This window comes from Canis lupus, chromosome 11 (assembly GCF_003254725.2).
Source record: "Canis lupus dingo isolate Sandy chromosome 11, ASM325472v2, whole genome shotgun sequence".
Taxonomy (NCBI): Eukaryota; Metazoa; Chordata; class Mammalia; order Carnivora; family Canidae; genus Canis; species Canis lupus.
In genome coordinates, this window is record NC_064253.1 from 51,794,665 (window position 1) to 51,807,077 (window position 12,413).

General features: G+C 46.9%; 1 protein-coding gene across 10 annotated transcripts in view; it reads left to right on the forward strand.

The window, feature by feature from the left end:
- The window catches only part of TMEM8B (transmembrane protein 8B), a 31,099-nt gene that overhangs the window by 10,640 nt on the left and 8,046 nt on the right, over nucleotides 1-12,413 (forward strand). For 6 of the 10 annotated variants that reach the window (XM_049116259.1, XM_025432018.3, XM_025432017.3 and 3 more), the window contains 6 exons: nucleotides 4,672-4,805; nucleotides 5,132-5,400; nucleotides 5,985-6,310; nucleotides 11,655-11,748; nucleotides 11,921-12,044; nucleotides 12,139-12,281. In XM_049116259.1, the coding sequence (XP_048972216.1) occupies nucleotides 6,032-6,310; nucleotides 11,655-11,748; nucleotides 11,921-12,044; nucleotides 12,139-12,281 (640 nt within the window). In that variant the 5' untranslated portion in view covers nucleotides 4,672-4,805; nucleotides 5,132-5,400; nucleotides 5,985-6,031. Of the gene's footprint in view, nucleotides 1-1,675; nucleotides 1,731-4,671; nucleotides 4,806-5,131; nucleotides 5,401-5,984; nucleotides 6,311-11,654; nucleotides 11,749-11,920; nucleotides 12,045-12,138; nucleotides 12,282-12,413 lie in introns of all 10 variants that reach the window. The other 4 variants (XM_049116257.1, XM_049116258.1, XM_049116256.1 and 1 more) reach the window with 2 other exon arrangements.

Below are 12,413 nucleotides of genomic sequence, written 5' to 3' on the forward strand. Positions count from 1 at the left end.
AACTGCAAGTTGAAGGGCTAGCTGGCAGAACTCCTGAGGTATGGCAATATTAGAAACCAGGGGACACAGTTATACCTTGCCTGCGAATGACAGCAGACCTGGATACCATGAGACATGTAGGTGTTTAGTTAAGGCCTCTTCTAGAGGCTGGGCGGTGAGGAATGGGCAAGGATCATCCTTATGGTTCCTCTAAGAGTTTGATTATCTTTTGGAATCTTAAATGGGCCTTTAAGGATTCTTAAGTTCTCTGGTTAATTCCCTAGACTCCAGCCTATGGGTGATGTCCAGAGCATTCCTCTAGGCTTCCATATTGACTTGCTTTCTCCTCATACCATTGTATTGGTATGACTTCCTGTGAGGCTTGGCCTTAAGTGGGTATTGAACAGTCCCAACCATAGAAGGCAGCACTGTTTCTAGGGCCCTCTCAGCTTTGGGGATGAGCTCAGACTTCTCTTTAGACCTTAGTCCTTGGGCACCTGCTTTGTCCCAGACCTTGGATTGGGTGTGAGGGATACAGATAAATAAGATATATATTAGTGAGATACAGGAGATGTTTTAAGAGAACAGAGGAGAGATGGCTAACTCAGCGTGGTAGTATGGTAGAGGTGGTTTTAAGAAACAGGAAGTGAGGCCTGATGTTGAAAAAGCAAGGAAAAGGGGGATCCCTGGGTGGCTCAGTGGTTTAGTGCCTACCTTCAGCCCAGGGTGTGATCTAGAGTCCCAGGATTGAGTCCCACGTTGGGCTCCCTGCATGGAGCCTGCTTCTCCCTCTGCCTATGTCTCTGCCTCTCTCTCTCTCTCTCTCTTTCTCTCTCTGTCTCTGTGTGTGTCTCTCATGAATAAATAAATAAAATCTTAAAAAAAAAGCAAGGAAATGCATTCCAGGTGGTGGGAGTAGCATGGGCTAATGTGTAGAAGGGAGAACTGAAGCTGTTCAGTGTGGAATGTTTGTTGGACTGGGTAAAGGAGTGGAAGGAGTGAGCAGAGGCCAGATTATGAAAGACCTAGAAGTTTGAAATTTATCCTGAGAGTGATTGGGACCCTTAAAAAGCTGTAAAAGGAAAGTGACTTATCTGGTCCAGGCCACTCTCCTGAGCTCTGGCCCCATATGTCTGTGAACTTCTATGTCTGCCATTCACTACTGTATTCCTAGCACCCAGCACAGAGCCATAGTGGGGGGGCATTGTCAATTTTTATTGTTCTGCCATCTTCTCAAATTCATAGTGTCCCAAACTGATCTCACTTCTCCTTTCATTTCTCCCCTTTTCCTGTCAACCTCTTCTTTCCTGCCCACTGCCCTCCATCATCTTGGCTTCTCTGTCTTGGAGCATGTATTCATTCTGTGGTGCCCAGTCTGCCCTGAGGGACTGGCCTTTGGATTATAGGTAACATCTGGCACCACATGGCTCATTAGGGGAAAGTTTTCCAAATGTCTGGAGCATATGCTTCCTCTTGCCAGCTCCAAAATCTGAAAGTAAACAAAAGCAGGTAAAATAATGAAAACAAGAATAAGGAAAGCAACGAAGCAGATTGTAGAGAAGAAAGGATTTGACTGAATCCACAAACTAGACCAAGGGTTGCTCTGTATCTCAACTTGAAGATATTAAACTCTACTAACAGTGCTCATTCTGCTCTTCCTTCTCCTTCTAAATTACTATATTTGTGTTTCGAATAGGTAATATATGCACCTGGCACAACATTCGAAAGGTACAAAAGGCATACAGTGAAAAGTAAGTCTTCTTACCCTCACTCCTTCCAGTCCCCATTTCCCCTCTCCAGAGTTAAGTAGTAACTAGCTGTTAACTAGTTCCTTCTATTATTCTTTCCTTCTTGAAACACTTTCTCCTCATGGCCTTTGTGACTTTATGGAACTGTCCTGATATTCCTTCTGCCCCCCACTTACTCCTCTGTCTCCTTTCTTAGTGTCTCTGCTTGATGCATATTGTGGGACCCCAGTGCTTGGTCCTGAGACAGTTCCTTTTTTACTTCTCCATTCTCTTGCTAGGTGTCTCTAGTTTTGAATACCACCTCTAGATTATGCCTTCCAAGTGTATTCTGTGAGTCCTAATTTCTTTGAATCTCACACTTTATATTTAACTGTTTACTTGGTGTCTCTGATTGGATGTCCAAGAAATGTCTCAAACTTAGTGTGTATAAATCAAAGCAAAGCCAAAAGTGAAAATCTCTTTGATTCCCACTTACTTCTCCCAGCCCAAGCCTCTTCTCTCTAGTCTTCTCAGTCGATGGCACTGTCATTCACCATTTGCTTAAGCACCAAATTTAGGTGTCATACTTAATTCTTCTTTTCCCTTTATTTCTCTAGAACTAGTCCATAAAGTCTTGTTATCTCTACTTCTAAACTAAAGTGTGCTCTGAATGTATCTGCTTCTCTCTTCCCATTCTGAGCACACCTTCCATGAGCTTTCTCCTGGACTGCCACAGTAACCTCCCAGTCATCTCTCTGCTCCCACTCTTGCCCCCTACAGTCTGTCCAGCACTCTTCTGTGTTGATTGGTGCTGACTGACTGCAGGCCAGGGGCTGTGCTGGGTACTGGGATATTCCTACAGGGAAAGGCAAGTGTCTTTGGGCATCTTAGTCCAAAAGCCCTATCCAGAGTCTGGCACTGGCCACGCTGCTAAGGCCTTCCTTAGGAAACTCAGCCCAGGCATACTAGGACAGTCTAGGGTCCAGTCAAAGGCCATTGTCCCCAGCTCCTTTCAGACTGGTTCCCATTCTACTTCTTATATTGACCCTCCTGGTTTCTCAAGTGTCCTTGCTTTGGCCCTGTTCCTTACATGACTGCTGATGTTGGCTCAATTTGGACTCTCTCACTTGGCTTATGCCTTGGCAGCTCCTGCAGACCTGGCCTCCAGCGCCCTTTCTCTGATCCTATCACAGGGTGAAGGCTGCTGCATCTCTGCACTTTCCCTGCTATCTACTGATTGAACCTGCAAAAGGGAGAAGCATTAGATATGAACATTATAGTTTGAGGAAGGAGCACATTTTAACCATTGAGGTCATGTCCACTGATCCTTCTTCAGTTCAGCTAACAGCACAAAAGATGTGAAGTAAAGTGTTTCTTTCCCCTGGATTGTCCATCCAGCAAGGAAATGGGCCACTTCCTGCATGTGAGCTCCCACCTTAGGGGCTTGCTCGCTGCAAGGTTATTGTAGTGGTGATTCTTGCCTCAGGAAGTGGGATTGATGAGATGACTTGTGTTAGTATTTCTGGTCCTTAGGGTTTGACACCAAAGAAGGACATCTGCTTTGGGTATCAGAGATGGAGGTCTCTGAGCAACTAGGTATGTTGAGCTCTCTGAAAGGATCCTCTTTTTGACACCCTTCTTTAACTCAACAGACATTTTTTAGCACCTGGTATTTGCCAGTTGGTGTGCTAGGCATTGGGATGCAGTGATGCAAAAGGGCACAGAAGGATTCCAGGCAGGGGGTAGTGAGGTCTTCTGGCCTGGCATCATCAAGGCCTCCTTCCAGCCTCAGGAAGCTTTACTGGAAGTCAGTGCCTTGGCTGGCTTGTTCCATGGTATGGAGCTCAGTGGGATGTCAGAGCCTGGAACTTTTGTCAGGATGAAGTTTAGAGGTTTGTCTCGGTCAGAATAACCACATATGTAAACAAGTGGCCTCCAGTTTCTTGGGCCGGCATAAGGCCATTTGTCCAGAAGAACAGAGAAGCCTCACCAGGAGCCCTGTCCTCCTCTGACCTGCTGGGTCCGGAAGGCTTAGGTAGCTGCAGATGCTGCAGAGGAGGGACCAGAACGAAGGGACTCTTCTGCCTGCCGAAGAGTAGGGAGGCCGTACGTGCTGGGGTGGTGTGAACTGAGTCAACAAGGGTCAGGGACCTCATCCAGAAGAGCAGCTTAGATGTGGCTGTTGTGTCCAGTAATGGAAGAAACCCAGCCTGATTCAGAAGGAGCAGATGTATTTGTGGGTCCCCTGTGGCAGAGCAATGGGAGGGGAGACAGAGAACAGGCTTTGGCTTCATAAACATCAGAGCTACCCGTACCTGTGTTGATTCATTTGTTCACCCATTTATTCAGCAGATATTCATCTATGCACTTTACATTAGGCTCCATGTCGGGGGGAGCAAAAATAGCATAAGACAAGGTTTCCATTTTCAAGTTGCTTACGCTCTGGAGATTGCCTAGGAGGTAGAGTGGCCTTTCCCCGTGGTGTTAAAGCAGAGGCTGGACAAGCAGAGTCCCTTGGGAGGGCTCAGTAGGGAATAAAGGAATTTAGAGATTCAGATTAGTGGGCTGGGTGGGTTTGGACTAGCGGCCTCAAGGAACTTTCTAACCCCAAAAGAGAGCCAGAGTGGAAATGGGGTGGTTTGAAATGACCTTGAGGGGTTGTTAGGAAGTGCTCAGGACTAGGGATTAGCATAGAGGAGGCATAGGCCTGATAGTTAGGAAGGCCTGGGTGTGAGTCCCCAGACCTTAGCCAGTGCTGTGGATCATAGCAGATTCCACGCACCTAGGAAAGACAGAGGTGGAGAACAGGCAGGAGGGACCCAGAGCTTAGAAAGACCTCAGTTCTAGCCCTGGAAGCAAGAGGCCAGAGGAGCTTTGTCCCCCATCCTTCAGCAGATTCTGTTTTCCTTGCTTCAGTAGCACCCTTGCTGTCTCTCCCCTCCCACCACTCCTGCTTTTGTCTTAGGGTCTCCAGGATGAGTGTCAGTACCTTCTTCAGCCGCAGCTGATTGTCCGCCGTTTGCTGGATGTTGCTGTGCTGGTGCCTGGCCGTCCCTCAGAGCAAACTCTCTCCGCTCACAATCGCTCAGCGCTGTACAAGTAAGTTGAATACTTCCCCAAATCTGACTCTTGCCCTCTTCCTTCCCTGGCCTCAAACAGGGAACAGGGTTCTTTTGGCTTCTCTGCCTATCTACCTGTTCCTACTTTCCTGCTGGCCAACTTGGGCTGCTGGAGCCCCCAGAGCCTCCAGGGTGGTTTGGACCCCAGCCTACCTCCCTCCTAGCACAGAGGGAAGGAAGCAGAAAGGCATCCTGATTGCCTGTCTCCCCTGTCCTTCTGGGGGACACAAATGTATTTTCCTTATTCTGGGGTCCTTCTCACCCTCTCACCTGTCTTTTTTTTACCCCCACCTTCCCTCTGCCCAGGGTCTTTGTGCCCAGCTTTACTTACAGGGTTTCAGCACAGCTGGTATGTGTGGGGAGCCGTGGGGTGTTGGCCTGCCCACTGACATTGCGCCTACGTCCCAAGGCCCCACCTCTGCACAACTCAAGCTCTGTGTCCTGTGGAGGTGCCTCAGTATGCCAGCTGGAGCTGGCACTGCCCCCCTGGGGGCACTGGGTCTACGTGCGTGTGGAGATACCATCCCGGGGTCCTGGCAGGACCATCCGCTTCCAGCTGTGTGTGCGGTTGCAAGGTCAGAAGGCCCACATCCACCTTGGCCACTCAGCCTGGGTCAACTTCTGTGGCTGAGAAGAGGCAGTCATGGTGGTTGTGTTCATTGACCCTTTGCCACGTCCCTATAATCTCCCCAACCCCATCCAGGCTCCTTCACACGCCCTAAAGCCCTTCCACCTGAAGTTTTGATTCATTGGAAGGCCTTTAGATAATTTTTTGCACCTGACTGGGGCTAACTAAGGGACCACCTTACTATCCTTGATTTAATTTCTCTTTCAGTTTCCCAGGTGCCAGGACGCTATCCTTGCCAAAGCCCATGCAGATCAGTGGGAGGGCCCATCATCTGTTTCAGCAGTGTCTTCACTGCCTTTGGGGAGGGAGAGATGACCTTGACTCCCTGACATCCTATTGGCTGTGACCTCTAGGAGTCCCTTGGGCCCTATCCTGTGACCCTGGATGCCCCATACTTCCAAGGACATTGGATTCTAGTTCTCATCACTCCCTACCCTTTGCTCATTCCTGTCTGGCTCAGATCTGGTTTGTGGTGAGGCTGCAGGATTTGTGAGAGTGGCAGGCCCCAGCACTGATTTCCTCTGCCCACAGAGTGCCCACAGCCCAGCCTGTCCCGTGTCCTCGTCCCTGGAGCTGCCATGAACATGCCCCAGTCCCTGGGCAACCAGCCACTGCCCCCAGAGCCGCCATCCCTGGGGGCCTCTGCGGAGGGGCTTGGGGCCACATCCCCACCAGAGCACTGCTGGCCAGTGCGCCCAACACTGCGCAATGAGCTGGACACCTTCTCCGTCCACTTCTACATCTTCTTTGGCCCCAGTGTGGCCCTACCGCCTGAACGCCCTGCAGTGTTTGCCCTGAGGCTGCTACCAGTGCTGGACAGCGGAGGTGTCCTCAGCTTGGAGCTCCAGCTCAATGTGGTACTCTTGGTGGAAAGTGGGGAGGTTGCTCTGGAGGGGAACTTGAAGGAGAAGATGTCAGGGGTGTGCGGGTTCTTACCTCCTTCTGGAAGCACATCTGGGTCGCTTTTGGCCCACTTTGTGATTAGGGACAATGTCTCAGCCCAAGTCTGATCAACAAACATTCCCCTGAGTTTTGCCTCTGTATGCTACGGGTAGGCTAGGTTAGCCAATCCAACTCAGAGTGGGCTCAGTTATCCATTTTATAGGCTAACCTTCTACCTCTTAAGGGCCTCTATGGCAAGTGTCCATGTTCTTGCATATCTCCTGTGATAGGGAGTTCACTCCCTCTTGAGGTCATAGAGTCCATATTTAGACAGCTCTGATTGCTAAAGGCAGTCCTGACAGTCCATGAAAATCTGCCTCCATAATTTCTACCCACCAATCTTTGTTTTGCCCCAGAAGCTACATCCAGTAAATCTATCTCTGTCCTTCTCTTTTTTTAAGTTAATAGACTTGATTTTTCAGAGCAATTTTAAGCTTACAGAGAAATTGGACAGAAAATACAAGGAGTTCCCATATTCCCTCTTCTGCTGCACAGTTCTCCCTCTTATTTTACATCTCATATTGGTGTGGTACGGTTGTTACATTCCTATCCTGTTTGACAGCCCTGCAGATGCCCCTCATCTCCCCCAAGCTGAACAACTTCAGCATATTAGACCTCCCCCCATCCTCTGCCCTCTCCTCTGGTCATAGTGGCTCTGAGATAAGTGATACAAGGGGGTCTGATCAGGGTGGCAGTCAGTGTTTCTGCAGCCTGAGGTCAAGTTCCCCCTTTGAGCTGCCACATCACCCCACGGGATCATCTGGGGCTGTGGTGAACTAAGATTTCTGGGTCTTCCTTTTTTCTTTTTCTTCAAACCAGTTGGTATGCATTTACTTTTTTATTATAAAAATAATAGGATCACATGTAAAAGCTTTGGAAAATCGAAGACCTAAAACTGTGTGTCGTTTCGTTTTTTTTTTTTTTTTTTTTTCTTTTTGCATTAGTCTCTGTGTTGATCTACTTGTAACTAAGGGACACATAGGTTTTTGTGCCCTGAGCCTGGTTCATGTGAAATGCTGCCAATTCCCACCTCACATTTTTGCAGTGAGCTGTTTAATTTGAATGAAAGAATTTAAGTCCATCTTTGAGCCACTGCCTAATACTAGTTCGGGCTTTGAGTCTTCCTTGCTTTATGTAATTCACACACTTGAAAAGCCAGCCTTCTGTAACTCTTAGTAATTATTTTTAGCATTAATTAACAGTGGGCTTAGGGCAGAACCATTAGTGACTGTCTTGGGCTGGCATTGATCCAGTAATTTATGTACTGTTACCCCAGCCAGCAATTCTTTTAACTCTACTATTCCCCAGTTCTGGGGGGGGCAGGCCCATTTTCCTATCAGCCATCCTGAGACCAGGTTTGTGGTTAGATGTGGTCTTTTAGAGGACTTACGGCTCAGAACTTTTCAAGTCTTCCTGTTGGTCAGGACAGAGCAGATTCTTAAACACAAAAACATTTCTTATTTTCACAATTAAATTCTCTGTGGCTCTTATTGCCTTTGGGCTGTCAGTGAGGTCTTGATTTGACATTGTAACTAAAGAGCCCGTTTCAGAGACCAGTACCACCCATACTTGTTTTTCCTCAGTATCTTAAGAGTAGAGGCCCAACCCCCCTGTAACCTTTCACCTTGTCCCTCTCTAAATTTATCTGCTTATATTATACCCATTTGCATGCCATGACATTTGTTATATACCCCAAACAGCCCACTATATTTATTCTGAAAAACATATTGGTTCATCTACTCTGATTTTTCCCTCTGAGTATTTTGATTTTTTTCCCCCCAGGACAAAGTAGTGAAAACACTTTTTTTTTTTTTATTGGAGTTCGATTTGCCAACATATAGTATAACACCCGGTGCTCATCCCGTCAAGTGCCCCCCTCAGTGCCTATCACCCAGTCACCCCATCCCCCCACTCTCCTCCCCTTCCACAATCCCTTGTTCGTTTCCCAGAGTTAGGAGTCTCTCTCTCTCTCTCTTTTTTTTTTTTAGATTTATTTATTTATTTATGATAGACAGAGAGAGAGAGAGAGAGAGAGGCAGAGACACAGGGAGAGGGAGAAGCAGGCTCCATGCCAGGAGCCCGACGTGGGACTCGATCCCGGGACTCCAGGATTGCACCCCGGGCCAAAGGCAGGCGCCAAACCGCTGAGCCACCCAGGGATCCCCGAATTAGGAGTCTCTCATGTTCTGTCTCCCTCTCTGATATTTCCCACTCATTTTCTCTCCTTTCCCCTATAATCCCTTTCACTATTTTTTATATTCCCTGTATGAATGAGACCATATAATGTTTGTCTTCTCCGATTGACCTACTTTGCTCAGCATAATACCCTCCAATTCCATCCACATTGAAGCAAATGGTGGGTATTCGTCATTTCTAATGGCTGAGTAATATTTCATTGTATATATAGACCACATCTTCTTTATCCATTCTTTTTTTTATTTTTTTATCCATTCATCTTTCAATAGACACCGAGGCTCCTTCCACAGTTTGGCTATTGTGGACATTGCTGCTATAAACATTGGGGTGCAGGTGTCTTGGCTTTTCACTGCATCTGTATCTTTGCGGTAAATCCCCACCAGTGCAATTGCTGGGTCGTAGGGTAGCTCTATTTTTAACTCTTTGAGGAACCTCCACACAGTTTTCCAGAGGGGCTATCCCAGTTCACATTCCCACCAACAGTGCAGGAGGGTTCCCCTTTCTCCACATCCTCTCCAACATTTGTTGTTTCCTGTCTTGTTAATTTTCCCCATTCTCACTGGTGTGAGGTGGTATCTCATTGTGGTTTTGATTTGTATTTCCCTAATGGCCAGTGATGCAGAGCATTTTCTCATGTCCTTGTTGGCTATGTGTATGTCTTCTTTGGTGAAATTTTTGTTCATGTCTTTTGCCCATTTCATGATTGGATTGGCTGATTTGTTTCTTTGCTGTTGAGTTTAATAAGTTCTTTATAGATCTTGGGTACTAGCCCTTTATCTGATATGTCATTTGCAAATATCTTCTCACATTCTGTAGGTTGTCTTTTAGTTTTGTTGACTGTTTCTTGTGCTGTGCAGAAGCTTTTTATCTTGATTACGTCCAATAATTCATTTTTGCTTTTGTTTCCCTTGCCTTCATAGATGTATCTTGCAAGAAGTTGCTGTGGACAAGTTCAAAAGGGTGTTGCCTGTGTTCTCCTCTAGGATTTTGATGGATTCTTGTCTGACATTTAGATCTTTCATCCCTTTTGAGTGTATCTTTGTGTATGGTGTAAGAGAATGGTCTAGTTTCATTCTTCTGCACGTGGCTGTCCAATTTTCCCAGCACCATTTATTGAAGAGACTGTCCTTTTTCCAGTGGATAGTCTTTCCTGCTTTGTCAAAGATTAGTTGACCATAGAGTTGAAGGCCTATTTCTGGATTCTTTATTCTGTTCCATTGATCTATGTGTTTGTTTTTGTGCCAGTACCACACTGTCTTGATGATCACAGCTTTGTAGTACAACTTGAAATCCAGCATTGTGATGCCCCCGGCTCTGGTTTTCTTTTTCAATATTCCCCTGGCTATTTGGGGTCTTTTCTGATTCCACACAAATCTTAAGATGATTTGTTCCAACTCTCTGAAGAAAGTCCATGGTATTTTGATAGGGATTGCATTGAACATGTAAATTGCCCTGGGTAGCATAGACATTTTCACAATATTAATTCTTCCAATCCATGAGCATGCAATGTTTTTCCATCTCTTTGTGTCTTCCTCAATTTCTTTCAGAAGTGTTCTGTAGTTTTTAGGGCATAGATCCTTTACCTCTTTGGTTAGGTTTATTCCTACGTATCTTATGCTTTTGGGTGGAATTGTAAATAAGATTGACTCCTTAATTTCTCTTTCTTCAGTCTCATTGTTAGTGTATAGAAATGCCACCGATTTCTGGGCTTTTTGTATCCTGCCACATGGCCGAATTGCTGTATGAGTTCTAGTAATCTGGGGTGGAGTCTTTGGGTTTTCTATGTACAGTATCATGTCTTCTGCGAAGAGGGAGAGTTTGACTTCTTCTTTACCAATTTGAATACCTCTTATTTCTTTTTTTTTTTTTTTTTTTTTTTTTTTTTGAATACCTCTTATTTCTTTTTGTTGTCTGTATTTTGATTTTTTCTCTTGGAATCAAGGTCTGAACATTTGGATCAGAGAACTGCATACCTGGAGGACATTTTTTTCCTTTGGCTTCCCACTAGAATGACTTTTATGGAATAATGCTTTGGTATATTACCCAGGTTTGCATTGAGGGAAGTTATAAGCAAGTTGTATGAAATTCACTCTGTGGTTAAGGACAGGATGCATGACAGAACACAGAGCTGCTTTGATGAGAATTTTCCAGAGAACCACCCCTTTAGATGGTGTTCTTTTCCTGAGACTCTAATTAAATTTATCTTATGGACTCATAAGATAAAATCTGGTAACTCATTATGTTTCCTTTTTTGCTTTGGTTGCTTGGAAGTCAGCATCAAATATATGCCTCACATATATCTAGGGAAGGACTTTATTTTTCTATCTTGACTTTTAAATTTCCCTCATGCATTTATTTTATTCTATCATACACATTTAATAAGCTACCTTAACTCCTTGAATGAGGTGAGCTTATAGCATTCCATTACTTTTATTCTTGTAGACACGCCTTACATTTACTTCTGTGGATATCTGGTTTCTTTAAATCCCAGACAGGTTGCTACATTAACCCCCCAGGCATTCTGTTACCTTTAATACCTAGGATCATTTCACCTGAGGAAGAGTACATTTCTTTACACTCCTCCTGCCTTCAGACCCAAGTGAAAATGATTGAAAACCTTAGTTTTCTTTGTTCACAACTAGCTTCTACATCCAGCAACAGCCCCCCTGACACTCCTTCCAGTAAGCTAGATTGGGCTGAAACAGGGTGTTCTCTTGTCTGGACAGAGTTTAAACAATTCTGCTCAAAGACAACATTTAGAACTGGGCCTTGCCTTCTCATCAGTCTTTGAAATATCTCTGCTGTGGAGGATCTGGTGTTCTCCAGTTTTTCTAAGAATGGAGATGAGAGAGGGAGAAAGAGAGAAAGAGAAAGAGGGAGAGAGAGAAAAGTGTGCTTTGGAGTAGAGAGTATTTGCAGGAATGGGATATCCGGTGAGCTCCCAGAGGAGCCCAGGTTTCTGGAGAGGGGTTAACCGGTGTAGAAGTCTGGGGGGCCCCTGGTGGGGGTGGTGCCAGGGCCTGGAGGGTGTGACAGCCTCATCTTCATACCTGCCCTCCCCAGAGCTCCCTGCTCCAGGAAAATGTGACAGTGTTTGGATGCCTGACTCACGAGGTGCCCTTGAGCCTGGGAGATGCAGCGGTGACCTGTTCTAAAGGTGGGGGTGAGGAATGGGGGAAGCAGCCTGGGGCTGGGGGTATTGGGGGATGATATGGAGGAAGGATGGGCTGGGGAAGTGGGGTCAGGTGGGTGAAGGTTCTTTAGGTCTTGACCCCACACTGATCCTCCCCTCTCTCACTGATAACCCCTCTTCTCCCTTCTCCCCTAAGAGTCCCTGGCTGGCTTCCTCCTCTCCGTCAGTGCCACTTCCAGAGTGGCCAGGCTGCGAATCCCTTTCCCACAGACTGGGACCTGGTTCCTGACCCTGCGCTCCCTGTGTGGGGTGGGGCCTCGGTGAGCGGGATGGGGGGTGGGGCGCGGTGGTGCAGGGCGGACCGGGACACACATATAGGGCCTGAGCCCAGCTGACAGCCCGGTGTATGCGCAGGTACGTGCGGTGCCGGAACGCCACGGCAGAGGTGCGGCTGCGCACTTTCCTGTCCCCTTGCGTGGACGACTGCGGGCCCTACGGCCAGTGCAAGCTGCTGCGCACGCACAACTACCTGTACGCTGCCTGCGAGTGCAAGGCCGGTGAGCGGGCTGGGCAGGCGAGGAGCCAGGTGGGCTTTAAGGGTTGGAGGGGGCGGCCTGGATGGGCGGTGGCTCTTTGAATTGAGGATGGGTTTGGAGAGACTGGGAGGGCGGAGCCAGGGTGAGACCACC